This window comes from Candoia aspera, chromosome 15, assembly GCF_035149785.1.
Source record: "Candoia aspera isolate rCanAsp1 chromosome 15, rCanAsp1.hap2, whole genome shotgun sequence".
Lineage (NCBI taxonomy): Eukaryota > Metazoa > Chordata > Lepidosauria > Squamata > Boidae > Candoia > Candoia aspera.
The window spans coordinates 6,777,323-6,790,380 of record NC_086167.1 but is presented as its reverse complement, the minus strand read 5'-3'; the positions used below and the strand labels follow the sequence as shown (position 1 = coordinate 6,790,380).

Genomic DNA, 13,058 nt, shown 5'->3' with positions numbered 1-13,058 from the left:
CAGTGTAAAAATAGTATTTCTTGAAACTTTTAGCCTTCTGCTCTCTTAATCTGGAGACACAACTCCTGGAAAACCTGAAACAAATCTTCTAAGTCAGTTCTGCCAGCCACGTTCAGTAAAAAAACCACACCACTGGTTTTGTCTCAGCAAATCCACCATGCAAATACAATCCAAGTCTAAACCCAAAGCAGGAATGTTTGCATCCTAACCTTCCAATCTTCGTTTGCTTTCATGGATATGGGTTGGCAAAACCTATTTCCCACTGTGTTTGTCTCACCAGAAGGATGTGACAGCGGGCATGCAAACACGCAAACACACACACATAGGCATACACAAAATGGACAGCTCTGGATCTAATATTCAGAAAAATAAAAGCTGGTGTGGGAAAAAGGTTCATATAGCCTTTTTCCCCCTTTTTTTTTTTTTGCTGATGACACAAAGATGGGAAGACTAAGGTTGTGTTTGTGTGTTTTAAATCACTGTTACTTGTTCTCAGTGCACAACTGTTTTTCTTTTCTTTTGTTTGCTTTTCACTATTTGGAACACTGAAAAGTTTAGCTTCCTGAAAGCATAATCCATCCCATTCAAAGTCACAAACCCTCTCAGGACCAGAGTTTTAAAAGTACTTTTTTTTAAAAAAAAAAAAAAAAGAGAAGGAATGGAAACCTCAAGAATAATTCACGTTGTCTAAGAAAAGGCACTTGCTTTGACAATTTCACTTTTGTTTTTTCCAATTGTTTTGTGGAAATTGCTTTGATTTGGTTGCTAAGATTGAAGGGGCCACAATTCTGAAAGACACCGGAGCTATGCTCCCCTATGTAACCTGCCCCCCCCCAAGAAAACCACTGAAATTTTTACTCAATTAACTTTCAGACTTCTGCAGTTTCACCAAATAGTTTCAAGTGTATCTTGATAGAAATTTGCTAGGTGTTTTAAAATGAAAGCAGAGGCATTCAGGAAAGCCACTAAGAGACTTTTTTTACACCATTTCTTTGCTAACAAGGAACTGAAATTGTGGATTATTTACAGCCTGGTTCCTGCAAACCAGGGTTTCTTAACCAGGGTTCCACGATAGGTCACTAGGGGTTCCCTGGGAGATCACAATTTATTTACAAAATTATTTCAAATTCAGGCAACTTCACATGAAAGAGTTAAGTTTCATTCTTTATTTTTAGTTTAAGAACACTGTGAATGCATCTAGACAGGCCTACACATGAATGAATATAATAATTTTGTAACTTCTGGCCTATACTTGAGCCTGACTGTGCAGGGGTTCCCCGAAGCCTGAAAAATATTTCAAGGATTCCTCCAGGGTCAAAGGTTGAGAAAGGCTACTGAAAACATTGGAAACAGAAAAATGTGTACTCTTGTTTTAATCAAGGGGTTTTGTTGTGTGTCAAAATCTCCTAATAACAACTAAACCTTAGAATATCCTGGTCAAAACCTGCCAACTATAGTGTGAGCTCCATTTTCCAAGATAACACCCAGTGATCAGTCATACCTACTCAAAATAAATATATTCTAGATAGTTACTTCATACAAATCAGAGATGGAAAGAGATCTAACGTTTTGAGGGATTCCATAAAGTAACATTGGATTTCCAGATTTAGAGACATGTTTGACTGAATCCAACTCATCACTAATGGGATTTTTTTTTCTTGATGAAATTTGCACAAATTTGTCTCTGTAATCTGGGTAATCGCGTTTTAGTGCAGATTTGAATTCTTTTTTTAAAAAATTATTTTATGAGCAAAGGGGAGAGAGAGGAAATGGCTCTGGCCAGCCCAGTGAGTTCATGGCTGCCCTAAGAACCTAGCTTGTACACAGAGACAATGATTAACTGAAGCTTTGCGGTTTTTTGACATTTATAAATAAGAGCCAGTTTGGCCTAGTGGTTAAGGTGCTGGGCGAGAAACCAGGAGTCTGTGAGTTCTAGTCCCGCCTTAGGCATGAAAGCCGGCTGGGTGACCTTGGGCCAGTCACTCCCTCTCAGCCCCATGCGAGATGGCAGAGCCAGGTCTTCACTCCTTTCCAGAAGGCCGGGAGAGTGAGGGCTCACCTCACCTCTGGGGGGAGAGTGTTCCATAGGGCAGGGGCAGAGGAGTCTCTCTTCCTGGGACCCGCCAGTTGACATTCTTTCAGAGACGGGACCCACAACATGCCATCTCTGCCTGACTGGGTGGGACGGGTTGATGTAATGGCGATAGAGCCAGGTTGGTCTAGTGGTTAAGGCGCTGGGCAAGGAACCAGGAGTCTGTGAGTTCTAGTCCCACCTTAGGCAAGAAAGCCGGCTGGGTGACCTTGGGCCAGTCGCTTTCTCTCGGCCCAACTAGGTGCAATGTAGACCAGCCTCCTCGTGGTGCACCCCGGGCAATGTGACTCGTCACGGCTAAATAGTCTACACATCTGGCTGCTGGACCTCACAAGGACTTCCCAGCAAGAAAAAAAGCAGCATGAACACCGAGCTGCAATGCCATACGATAAATAAATAAATAAATAAATAAAGTAAGTCAGCCTCGCGTGGCAGATGATGTCAGATGTGTCATTACACCATCGGGCACCTGACGTCATCGGAGTTTCTCTGGATGCTATGTCTTTAACTACTGCTTCAATACTCCAAATATTGCCTGCAGAATATCCCCACTGTGGCTACTCAGAATATCAGCGTCAGAGTCACTTGCTGAGATGGGCGGCTATAGAAATCGAATGAATGAATAAAGAAATATCAGCAGCTTCTTCCAGAGTTGCAGAAAGGTGTCCTCGTCAGCTGTACCAGAAAATACTTAGGACTGAATTTTCAGATTTTCTGTTCACTGAGCAAGGGGTCTGAGACCACCACCTGGATTAACTTACTGGGTTCAGTGCCGATTCTGGGTGAGTGCTAGCAGAACCTTCCCATCAGCCAACCGGTTTGACAAGAAGGGAATGACTTGAGAGCAGCCCTGGGTTCTGCTTCACAGGGTGGGATCAAGGGGTGGCCGTCATTCTGGGCTACTTTGGTTTGAAGCCCTGCACAGTGCAAGGCTCGGCATCAAAGCATGATCCAGGGCAGTGTTTCCCAACCTTGGCAGCTTTAAGATGTGTGGACTTCGGCTCAGCGTAGAGTTGAAGTCCACACATTGTAAAGCTGCCAAGTTTGAGAAACACTGATCCAGTGCAAGGCACGGGACCAGTCAGTCTGGGCTTTTATTATCTGAAGAAATGCAAGGTGGTTAACCCGCCCCCCCCCCCATGCTTCATCTATGCTATCCTTAGAACATGATGGACAAGACAGAATGTGATTCATTCAGCTCAGCTGTTACCTCCCGAGATTCCTGAACAGGTATACAGTTGTGGTGAATTCCCCCACATGGCAATGCGGGGGAATTGAAGTCCCCACAGTACGGACTTATATGCCATTTCGTACCACGGGAAGCTAAGGCTGACCAAATGAAGTTACCAGCTGGCCAAACCCGCCCGCATACAGGTAGTCCTCGACTTATGACCACACTCGGGACCGGAAGTTGTTGCGGTCGTAAATCGAGTCACCATGTGACCTGGCCTGTTTTTACTACCATTTTTATGGTGGTCGTTAAGCAAATCACAGTGGTCATTAAGTGAACCCAGCTTCCCCCATGGGTGTTTTTGCTGGAAAATGGCAAAAAACATTGCAAGATGTGATCACGTGACTGTGGAACGCTGTAACTGGTTGTAAATGTGAGCCGGTCGCCAAGTGCCCAAAATGTGATCACGTGACCACAGGTTGGTGGTGTGATGTTTTGCGATGCTTGGAAGTGCTTTATAGGCCATAAAATACCCATTCCAAGGCTGTTGTACTTTGGACCTTTGTTAAACGAATGGCCGTAAGTCGAGGACTACTTGGGATGATCTGGGGCCAACATATTTGGAGAAGGGCTCTGGCCCCTTCAGAAGAGGGCTTTGGGGGCACACCAACCCTACCCATCTGCATTTGCTCTGTTTTTCCTCCTCCTACTTTTTGGGGGGGAGGCAAGGGAGAAGCAAAGGTTAAAAGAGGAGACCTCACGAATATTCTGCTGCTCCAGCTCATGCCTTCTGATCATAGTTTTCCGCTTGAAGAAACGGCAGTTTTTGTCGTAGTAGAGTCTCTGCTGGCTGAGAAGGTGAGCCTCCTCTTCAGCCTGTGTGTGCTGCAGGTTTTCTTTGTGTTTGGAGATCCTTTCCTGCTTCTCCTTCTTCGGTGTGCTGTGGTCCTCGTTCATCTCCTAAGCATGGGAAGAAGAGAGGCCAATGACCAAAGACATTGATTACAGGTAGTCCTCGCTTAAGGACCACAACTGGGACCGGAATTTAGGTTGCTAAGCGAAGCAGTCATTAAGCAAATCCAACCCAATTTTACGACTTTTTTTGCAGTGGCCGTGAAGCGAATCACTGTGGACATCAAGTGAACTACGTGGTCGTTAAACAAATCAAGTGGTTCCCCATTGATTTTGGTTGCCCCAAAGACGTCAGGAAGGTCGAGAATGTCGATCACGTGACCACAGGACACTACAACAGTCATAAATGTGAACCGCTTGCCAAGCACCCAAATCAGGATCACATGACTGTGAGTACGCTGCGACGGTCATAAGTGTGAGGACTGGTCATAAGTTGGGGTTTTTTTTAGCACCACCGTAAGTCTGAACTATCACTAAACAAATGATTGTTAACTGAAGACTAACTGTAAAAGTCACCTCCCACAGCAGAAAGAAAACATGGCCTGCTTCCTACTTCTATTTGTAAAAGCTCCAGAATAAATCCAGGATCCTCCCCTCATCTCCCCGCTCCAACAGGGTTTAAGACCATTACTTTTTAAGATGCTACTGCTGGGAGCTAATCAGATAATACATAGCATACAGAAGAAGGAGTGAAAATGGCTTATCATGCTCCCAGGGCAGATGAGCACTGAAGGCTAGACACTGAAATTAGGAACATCTGATTTGAAGCAGAGGTTCTCCTTCACCCAATTACAATTCCCAGGAGGGAGGGCGTAACAATTAAAATGCTAGAAGATGGATGCACGTTTACAATGGATCTTGCTCAGTTAAAGAGAAGAATCAGGTTTTAGCTTGGCAAGGGAGGATGAACAGACCACCTTGCAGTGCTGGATTTGGTCTGAGCGAGATTCAACCAGCCAAAGGGTGGACTGGAAAGGAAAAGCAGAAACGGGCAGCTACAATTTCACATTGGTGGGGTGACTCCCAAAAGATCATTTTAGCTCAATTTTTTTTAGGTGGGGGGTGTAAAGAAAACCATTTTTCCTTGTAGCCTTTCCATCTCAAAAGCAACTGTGGAAGAGAAATAAAAAAGCAGGCTAAGTATGCAGAAAACCTGTTTTTTTTAAAAAACAACAACACCAGAATGCTATTCCCTTTCAGCAAGATCCATCAGAAACAGTGGATGATTAAGTTTTGCAGCAATATATCAAAAGGTGAGCCCGGTGGAGCCTAGCAGCAGCACACGGCTTAGTCTAAACTTTACATGTGCCATTTCCGAGACTACCATGAGCCCACAGATGAACTGTCTGTTTAAAGTTGTTCAGAAATCTCTGCGTTTCACTTTTTAATTGTCCCCATGCCTTCAAGTCAGTCTTGACTCCTGGCGACTGCCTGAACAGGTCTGTGCGGTTGTCTTGGCGCTATTTTGGGACGTGGTTGGCTCTGGCCTCCTTCCTAGGAGAGAGTCACTGGCCCAAGGTCACCCAGCTGGCTTTGGGCTCAAGGCAGGAAGGACTAGAACTCCCAGTTCAATTGGTTTCTAGTCCAATGCCTTCAACCATTACACCACACTGCCCCCCTTTACTGTCTTCCCTTTATTAGTACCTAAAATCCTGAAAAAGTGTGAGAGGTTATCAGTATCACACTCAAAGCTCTGCACAGTACTGGACTCAGCTCAACTGTGTCCAGAGAGAAATAGTTGCTGCAAATCAAATAGCAGAACAGGGCAAATTCTTGACATCCTGAAATTCTGTAGCCCCCACCCCCACCCCCTTGAAAAAGAAGGGACAATTTTTTTTTAATTTGGGAGAGGAACTTATGCAGAGAACTGTTATTTCCTCTATCCGAAGCTATTATGCCAGCACGTCTTACTTAACGACAAAGCATTCATCTGCATCTTTCAGAAATAGACTATAGATAAGGCCTAAAGTATAGCAATACAGTAACACCAATGATATATCCAATTTATGCATTATCTCAGGACTTCTTAGAACTCCGAAACGGGTTAACTGATGAAGCTCCAGAGACCATCCAGGAATCCACAGAATTCGGTTTGGAATTTGGGACTTTTGGTCATGTTTAGAATCAGTTTAGGAATTATAAAATACCAAATTCAGAGGCAATAATTCCTTTGAATTTAATAATACTTTGAGCATGCTGTAATCTAAAATGCAGGGTTTATTTTGTGTTTAAGGTTGGTTCAAGATGGGCTTGGGTTTAAAAGCAAAATGACCCTTGTAAAACTTTTACCCATCTTCATTGTTTTTTAAATAAAGCCATCTTCAGGTTAAATAGCCAAACTGTTTTTGTGCCTGTGGCAAAAATGCATTTTTGTGACCAGCACCTAAAACAGACTTCTGCAAAAGCAGTCCAGCCTCAACAATTTATGTAATTGTTCTAAAAGTACTTTAGCTGTAGGTATTTGGCAAAGCACTTTAAAAAAAATCCCTTTTCTATAAATGTTAGGAGGCTAGAAGTGTTTGTAAGCAATGAGCTACATATCTTATATCTTCTTGTAAACTGACAGATATGTATTTATATAAAAATTCTCTCTGGAAGTTTTATGACCCTATGGCTTCCCTGTTTTCTGGCCTTATGATTTGATTTCATTTTTCTTTAAAAGTTTGGAGTAATGGCACCATAGAGAGACAGTTTGGTATAGTGGTTAAAGGCACCAGGCTAGAAACTGGGAGATGGTGAGTTCTTGTCCCACCTTAGCACAAAGCCAGCTGGGGGACCTTGGGCCAGTCATTCTCTCTCAGCCCTGGGAAGGCGGCAAGGGCAAACCACTTCCAAAATCTTGCCAAGAAAACTGCAGGGACTTGTCCAGGCAGTCATCAGGAATCAGTGTGCCTCAAAGGCACCAAAATATATATTATTTTAAAAATTGCACCATACAGCATCATGAATCCCTCTGAAAGTTTATGAAGCTCAGGGGAAAAGGTAAGGGTGTTTGTGAAAAGCTTGTTCAGGTTCCAAATAGAAATGCAGAGAGCACTGGTTCAAGCATTAACGCTTAAAAGAAGATTAGGGCTATTCCAGGTTGTGGGAGAACATACAGATTTTCTAGCAAATGTATATAGGACAGAAAGTCCCTGTCTTATCTTCAAAATATGTTTGACATATTCATACATAGCACTTCAGGTGTGTGTATTAGCATTAAAATAAATAAATAGACAGACAGACAAATAAATAAATAAGTAACAACTTCCACAAAGGAAACTGCTACTATTTTCATTCAGCGTAATAAATATTTGTACTGTAGTGCCAGTCTCAAAGATACCGACTAGATTCTAGAGCAGTGTTTTTTCAAACTTTGCAACTTTAAGATGTGTGGACTTCAACTCCCAGAATTCCCCAGCCAGCATGCATGAATTCTGGGAGTTGAAGTCCACACATCTTAAGGTTGCCAAATTTAAAAAAAACACTATTCTAGAGGAACCTTTAAAGACTTCCCTCCTTTTTGCATAGCTGCTGCTTTCTAGACAACTATTTTTTAGTTGTTTCTGATAAAACAAGATGCTAACCCTCCTGGATGGGAAAATGCATCTGAAAACAAGTGAATCTCAGAACAGAGGCAAAATATATTGTGGCTGGGACAGGATTTCTGCGCTCTGAACATTTCCCAGCAACTATTAAATAGAAGAAGTGGAATAAAGTCATAACAAAGGAAGTCATTCTGCGCATGCGCACCGCTCATGCTGTTGTTGAGTTTGACTTTTTCATTGATAGCTTTCAATTGCTTTCATGTAAGTATAGACAACTTCTGTCTCTGGGAGTGTATTTTATTTTATATTTTTTCCCCCCTGAGAACTATGAGGGAGGGAAAATGCTGATTCCTTCAATTTCTGGCCCTCTTTTCCCCCCATATTTTTTGTAAAACTGGGAGGCATTCTCAGGATAAAATCAGTGTATTAAGCCTAGCAGACGTTCCATCTACCCACTCAGCCTTTGCTTAATAAAAATCTAGGAAAGCAATTCAGTGAAATCGAAATTGTCGCGATTTTGAAAGTTTTGGGCACTCCTTCTGTGAGGGGCACAGGTTGCCTGTCACTGCTGTGATACCTGGCATTATTTTGAAGCACAAAGTGCCACTGAGCAATCACCCCTGCAGGAGGCTTGTATCTCAGGGGCACCCCAAAAGACAGAGCTTCTCTGAATTTATAAGCAATTAAAACCTTCTTCTCTAAGGAAGGATGGGGGGCTTAGCTTAGAGAAGGTAGATTACTCAAAAGGACATGCAGGTAGTCCTCGACTTATGACCATTCATTTAGTGATCGGTTATGACAGTGCTGGAAAAAGATACGACTGGTCCTTGCACTTACTACCGTCGCACTGCCCCCACGGTCATACGATCAAAATTTGGCACTTGACAACCCGCATGTATTTACGACGGTTGCAGCATCCACGGTTGCCATTTGCGACTCACCCAGCCAGCTTCCGACAAACAAAATCAATGGGGGAAGCCGGATTCACATAATGACCGCATGATTCGCTTAACGATCACAGCAAAAAGGCTGTAAAATCGGGTGCGGTCACATGATGCCTTGCTTAACGATAGCACTGCTTAATGATGAATTTTCCAGTCCCTATTGTGGTCGTAAGTCGAGGACTACCTGTAATATTTCACTGCCCTTTACTGATTGATTAAATATATTAACCACCCAGAGCCTTCAAAGAGTCAGTTTCTGTGAGAATTCCCTGGTCATTCTGAAAGGTGACTAACCACGCTGTATTCTTGTGATGATGGAACAACCAAGAGGACCTCATATTCCTTTGCAACATTTCTTCTCCGGACACACTCTGGCCTTTGCCCCCCGCCCCCCCCCCGCCCCCCCAACATCAGGAGTAATTCTCCTTGCCTCTTTAATCTTCTCCTTGCAAATCTTATATTGCTTCTTCTGACTTTCTAAGAAATTGGTCAGATCTCTCTTCTGCTGAGCCAAAATCTGTTGCTGGAACTTCTTCTCATCTGCTGCCGCTGTCTTTGCCTGTCAAGAAAAAGTGAGGAAGGCTCTTTGAAAATTACAGTCTACCCAGACTTTCACACGGACGGTCACATCCTCTCTGGTGCTGGGTGCACAATGGCTTGGTTACCTCCCTCTGCACTGGAAGATGCTAAAATCATGGTTGGTATTCGGTCGCTTAGCACGTTGTGCCAGCTCAGTAATCGTTTGAGAGTCTTCTGCGAACTAGGCCATAATATGGTTTTCTTTGTCGGAGCATCACGTGTGAAGACAAAGCCTAGGTTTAGGGTTTGGTCTGTTGTGTGAAGTCAGCCTGTCTTTCGCCAGATCTCCAACCGTTCGCCTTCCAGAGCCCGAATATTTTCAGCAAGGCGGTTTCTAGTCCCCAAAGTGGGATCTGCTCTCCACAGAAGCCACTGCTGCTCTCTCAACCTGCTCCTGAGCTGGGTGAGAATTCAGCTGTTCCCATGCAGAGTCAGTGAGTCCTTCTGACCTGGACTGCTCACCCTAACAATAGTTCTCCAACGATTTAACAGCTCCAGATCTGTTAAATCAGAGACAGAAGGCCAGAAGTTAGGACTCCCAAGTCACAACAGCTCCAGCCAACGGAGCCAGTGGGGAGGATGGCCATAATATCTGGAGTGTGACAGGTCACTCATCTGTGTTGACTGAAGCTGCAGGGAGCGAACATGGGTGACCTTGTGGCAAGGGATGGAGACCTAAAGGATGGCCTTTGCTTCTGAATAGTCTCCCCAGAAGCTGAGAGAGGAGGAGGAGGAGGAACACATGCATCAGCTACAAAACTAAAGCATGCAGCCGTAAATCATTCTTACTGAAAAGCAAATGCCCTGGAGATCATGAGATTTTAAAGCCAACTGCATTAAACCCAGGTTACAAGGGTGGAATTCTGCTGACACTTCTGCAGACATGCCCAATCTCTGATTATAAAATTGGAGTCTCCTGATCAGATGTCAGCTATTTCTTAGGAGCTCACCAACTGAGCTATGATGCCGTGGCTTATACATTACAACAAATTTGGTAGATTCGTAACACTGGGGTGGGGTGGGGGCTATATACAGCCCCCACTGCCATTTAATGCAAGGAACCCAGAACGAAATTCTGCTTCAAGGTATCTGAAAAAGGAGAGACAACTCACAACTACAGGTAGTTCTTGGTTAACAACCACTCGTTCAGCAACCTTTCGAAGTTACAACGGCGCTGAACAAGGAGACTTATGACTGGTCCTTGTAGCTGCGGCCGTTGCAGTGTCCCTGCGGCCATGTGTTTATGATTTGGGCACTTGGCAACTGGCGCACATTTATGCTGGTCACAGCAGCCTGCAGTCACGTGATCGCCATTTGCAACCTTCACTGCCAGCTTCTGGCAAGCAAAGCCAATGGGGAAGCTGGAAGGAGGTAGCAAATGGCGATCACATGACATCGCGCCTAACAACCATGCAGGATTCACTTAATGAACACAACTGGGAGTGCTGCAACTGCTGTTGTAAGTCGGTGCAATCATGTGATATTTTGCTTTAGGACAGCATCGTGTAGCAACAGAGTTCCTAGTCCCAATTACCGTCATTAAGTAAGGACTACCTATATGCATTATTAAGCATTTCCTTTTTTTAATGTTCAATTAAAAACCTGTGCTTAGAGCTCACAGTCTTTAATACAGCCAGCATAGGAGAAAGTAGCATCCCAGTTTTTTTCAGGGACCTCTCCCCAATATGCAAGGTTACAGGTGGTCCTCACTTAATGACTACTTGTTCAGTGACCATTTGAACTTACAATAGCGCTGAACGAGTGGTACTTATGACCGGACCTCGTACTTATAACAGTTGCTGTGGCCCTGCAGTCACGTGATCATGATCCAGGCGCTCGGTGACCAGCTCACAGTCACAACATCGCAGCGTCCCACAGTCACATGATCACCATTTGCGACTTTCTTTGCTGGCTTCCTACAAGCAAAGTCAATGGGGAAGCCAGCAGAAGGCTGCAAACGGTGATGTGATGTTGTACTTAATGACGTCACAGGATCTGCTTAACAACGACCAGAAGTGCCGGAATTTTTATTGCTTAGCAGCACGATCTTGTGACGGTCATATAACCGTGTCACTTAGCAACAGAAATTCCGGTCCCAATTACTGTTGTTAGTGAGGACAACTTGTACTTTTAATTTAAAATCTGCATGGGTCATTTTTCTTCAGAACTGAAGATAGAAAATAGTAGGAACAAACTCTACTAAATGGAAATTTGTTTTATTCTTGATTAGTTTTTAGTGGCTTAGTGTATTGTGCAAACCATCCCATTTGGTAAATTTAGGATTCAACAGATAGTGTGAACCCACAGAATATGGATTCTTTGTTAAGTGTCGTATGAATCTAGCACAGAGGCCTTTCTATAGACAATTTTTTTACAATGGGGAACGTTCTTCTTATTTACAACCTACTATTCAAACACCACATTCTGTGGCAAGAAAGCTTTGTTTGGAAAGATGACTTATCGATATTAAAAAAAATACTTTATTCGGAAGAAAGCATGAGTAACCTCTGAAACAAGTCTTTAGATTAAATTACTGGATCCCAAACCCAAAGGGAGTAAATGGTGGTGGTGTCCCATTTCTGGGAAAAGGGGAGGAAGGAGCATCGCCATGATGAACATGGTCCTTTGGAGCATCCTCTTCTTGGAAGCAAGATCATCTCCATCATTAATGGCCTTCTGGAAGCTAGTTAAAACTGAATGCTTCTAAAAGGCTTTGGGCAGAACCGTGACATCATCAGAGTTGTGTTACATGAGTTTCATGCTAATTTAACTTAATGTTAACTTTAATTTACAAGGGTCTTTATTGCTAATTTATAACAGAGGTGGACCACCAAGAGTTGTGAGATGGGATTGAGGACCTGCTTTTTTGTGTTCTACTGTTTGTTCTCTAACATTGTAAACTGCCCAGAGTCTCATGGAGTTGGGTGGCCTCTAAATCACTAACTGTGCAGCATATACGTTGGACCAACACACAAGGCATCCTGACTCACCTCCTTTTCTATGACGGCCACCTGTTTCTTGGCTAGCTTCTCTAGCTCAATGGACGAGTTGTTGGCATGCGTCTCCACCTCTTTCTGCAGCTTGAGGCGGTGCTCGTCCATTTCAGCCTTCAGCTTGTTCTCCAGGGCGATCAGCTGCTTCTGGTGCTGGCGCCGCATCCGCTTATATCCTGACATCTGTTCCCGCAACTCGTTCTCCTGCTCATGCTCATGGATCTGCCTTGTAACCTGAGGTCATCCAAGATGATTAAAGAAAAAACAAAGTTAGCTTCTGCCCAGAGGAGGGAGGTCACAAATGCTGACACCCCGTGCCTTTCAAGTCCAACTCTGTCATGGCAGAGAGCTCAAACCAATGGCCTGATATGATATGGCATTCCAGGAGAAATCTGTCAAGACCCAGTCTAGAAACAAGGAGTAAGGGTTGAGCTTTCTAGTTCCTCCTGAGCGACTTGTGAATTGTTTGGACATACAAAGGAAGGTGTTGGGCCAAAGCCAGTCTTGTTTCCAACTCATTTCCTTCTAAATTCCAGGCATACCCATCTTTTGCTTTGGACCCATTCATTTCAGGAACAGGGAAGCAGATGGGGACAGACCGTGCAGAACAGCCATGAACCCCTCAATGTACCCCAAATTCTGCAATGCTTATTATGTCTTTAAAAGTACAAGGGGACCACCATGGACTTTCTAGAGGGCATCTGTTTTATCTAGTGGCAGTCGAGAAATAATAATGGGAAAGTCGAGGGAGGGAAGGAAGGAAGGAAGGAAATTAGAGTATCAGTCTGAACTCCAAACCAGCTTAGCAATTCTGTATGTTTCTGCCAACTACTGAAAATT

General features: G+C 43.8%; 1 protein-coding gene across 1 annotated transcript in view; it reads right to left on the bottom strand.

Moving 5' to 3' along the window:
• Nucleotides 1–13,058, bottom strand: part of TAOK3 (TAO kinase 3) — a 132,294-nt gene that overhangs the window by 11,358 nt on the left and 107,878 nt on the right. The window contains exons 15-17 of the mRNA XM_063315967.1: nt 12,216–12,452; nt 9,077–9,205; nt 4,020–4,223 (exon numbers count right to left, since the gene is read on the bottom strand). Of these exons, the coding sequence (XP_063172037.1) occupies nt 4,020–4,223; nt 9,077–9,205; nt 12,216–12,452 (570 nt within the window). The remainder of the gene's footprint in view (nt 1–4,019; nt 4,224–9,076; nt 9,206–12,215; nt 12,453–13,058) is intronic.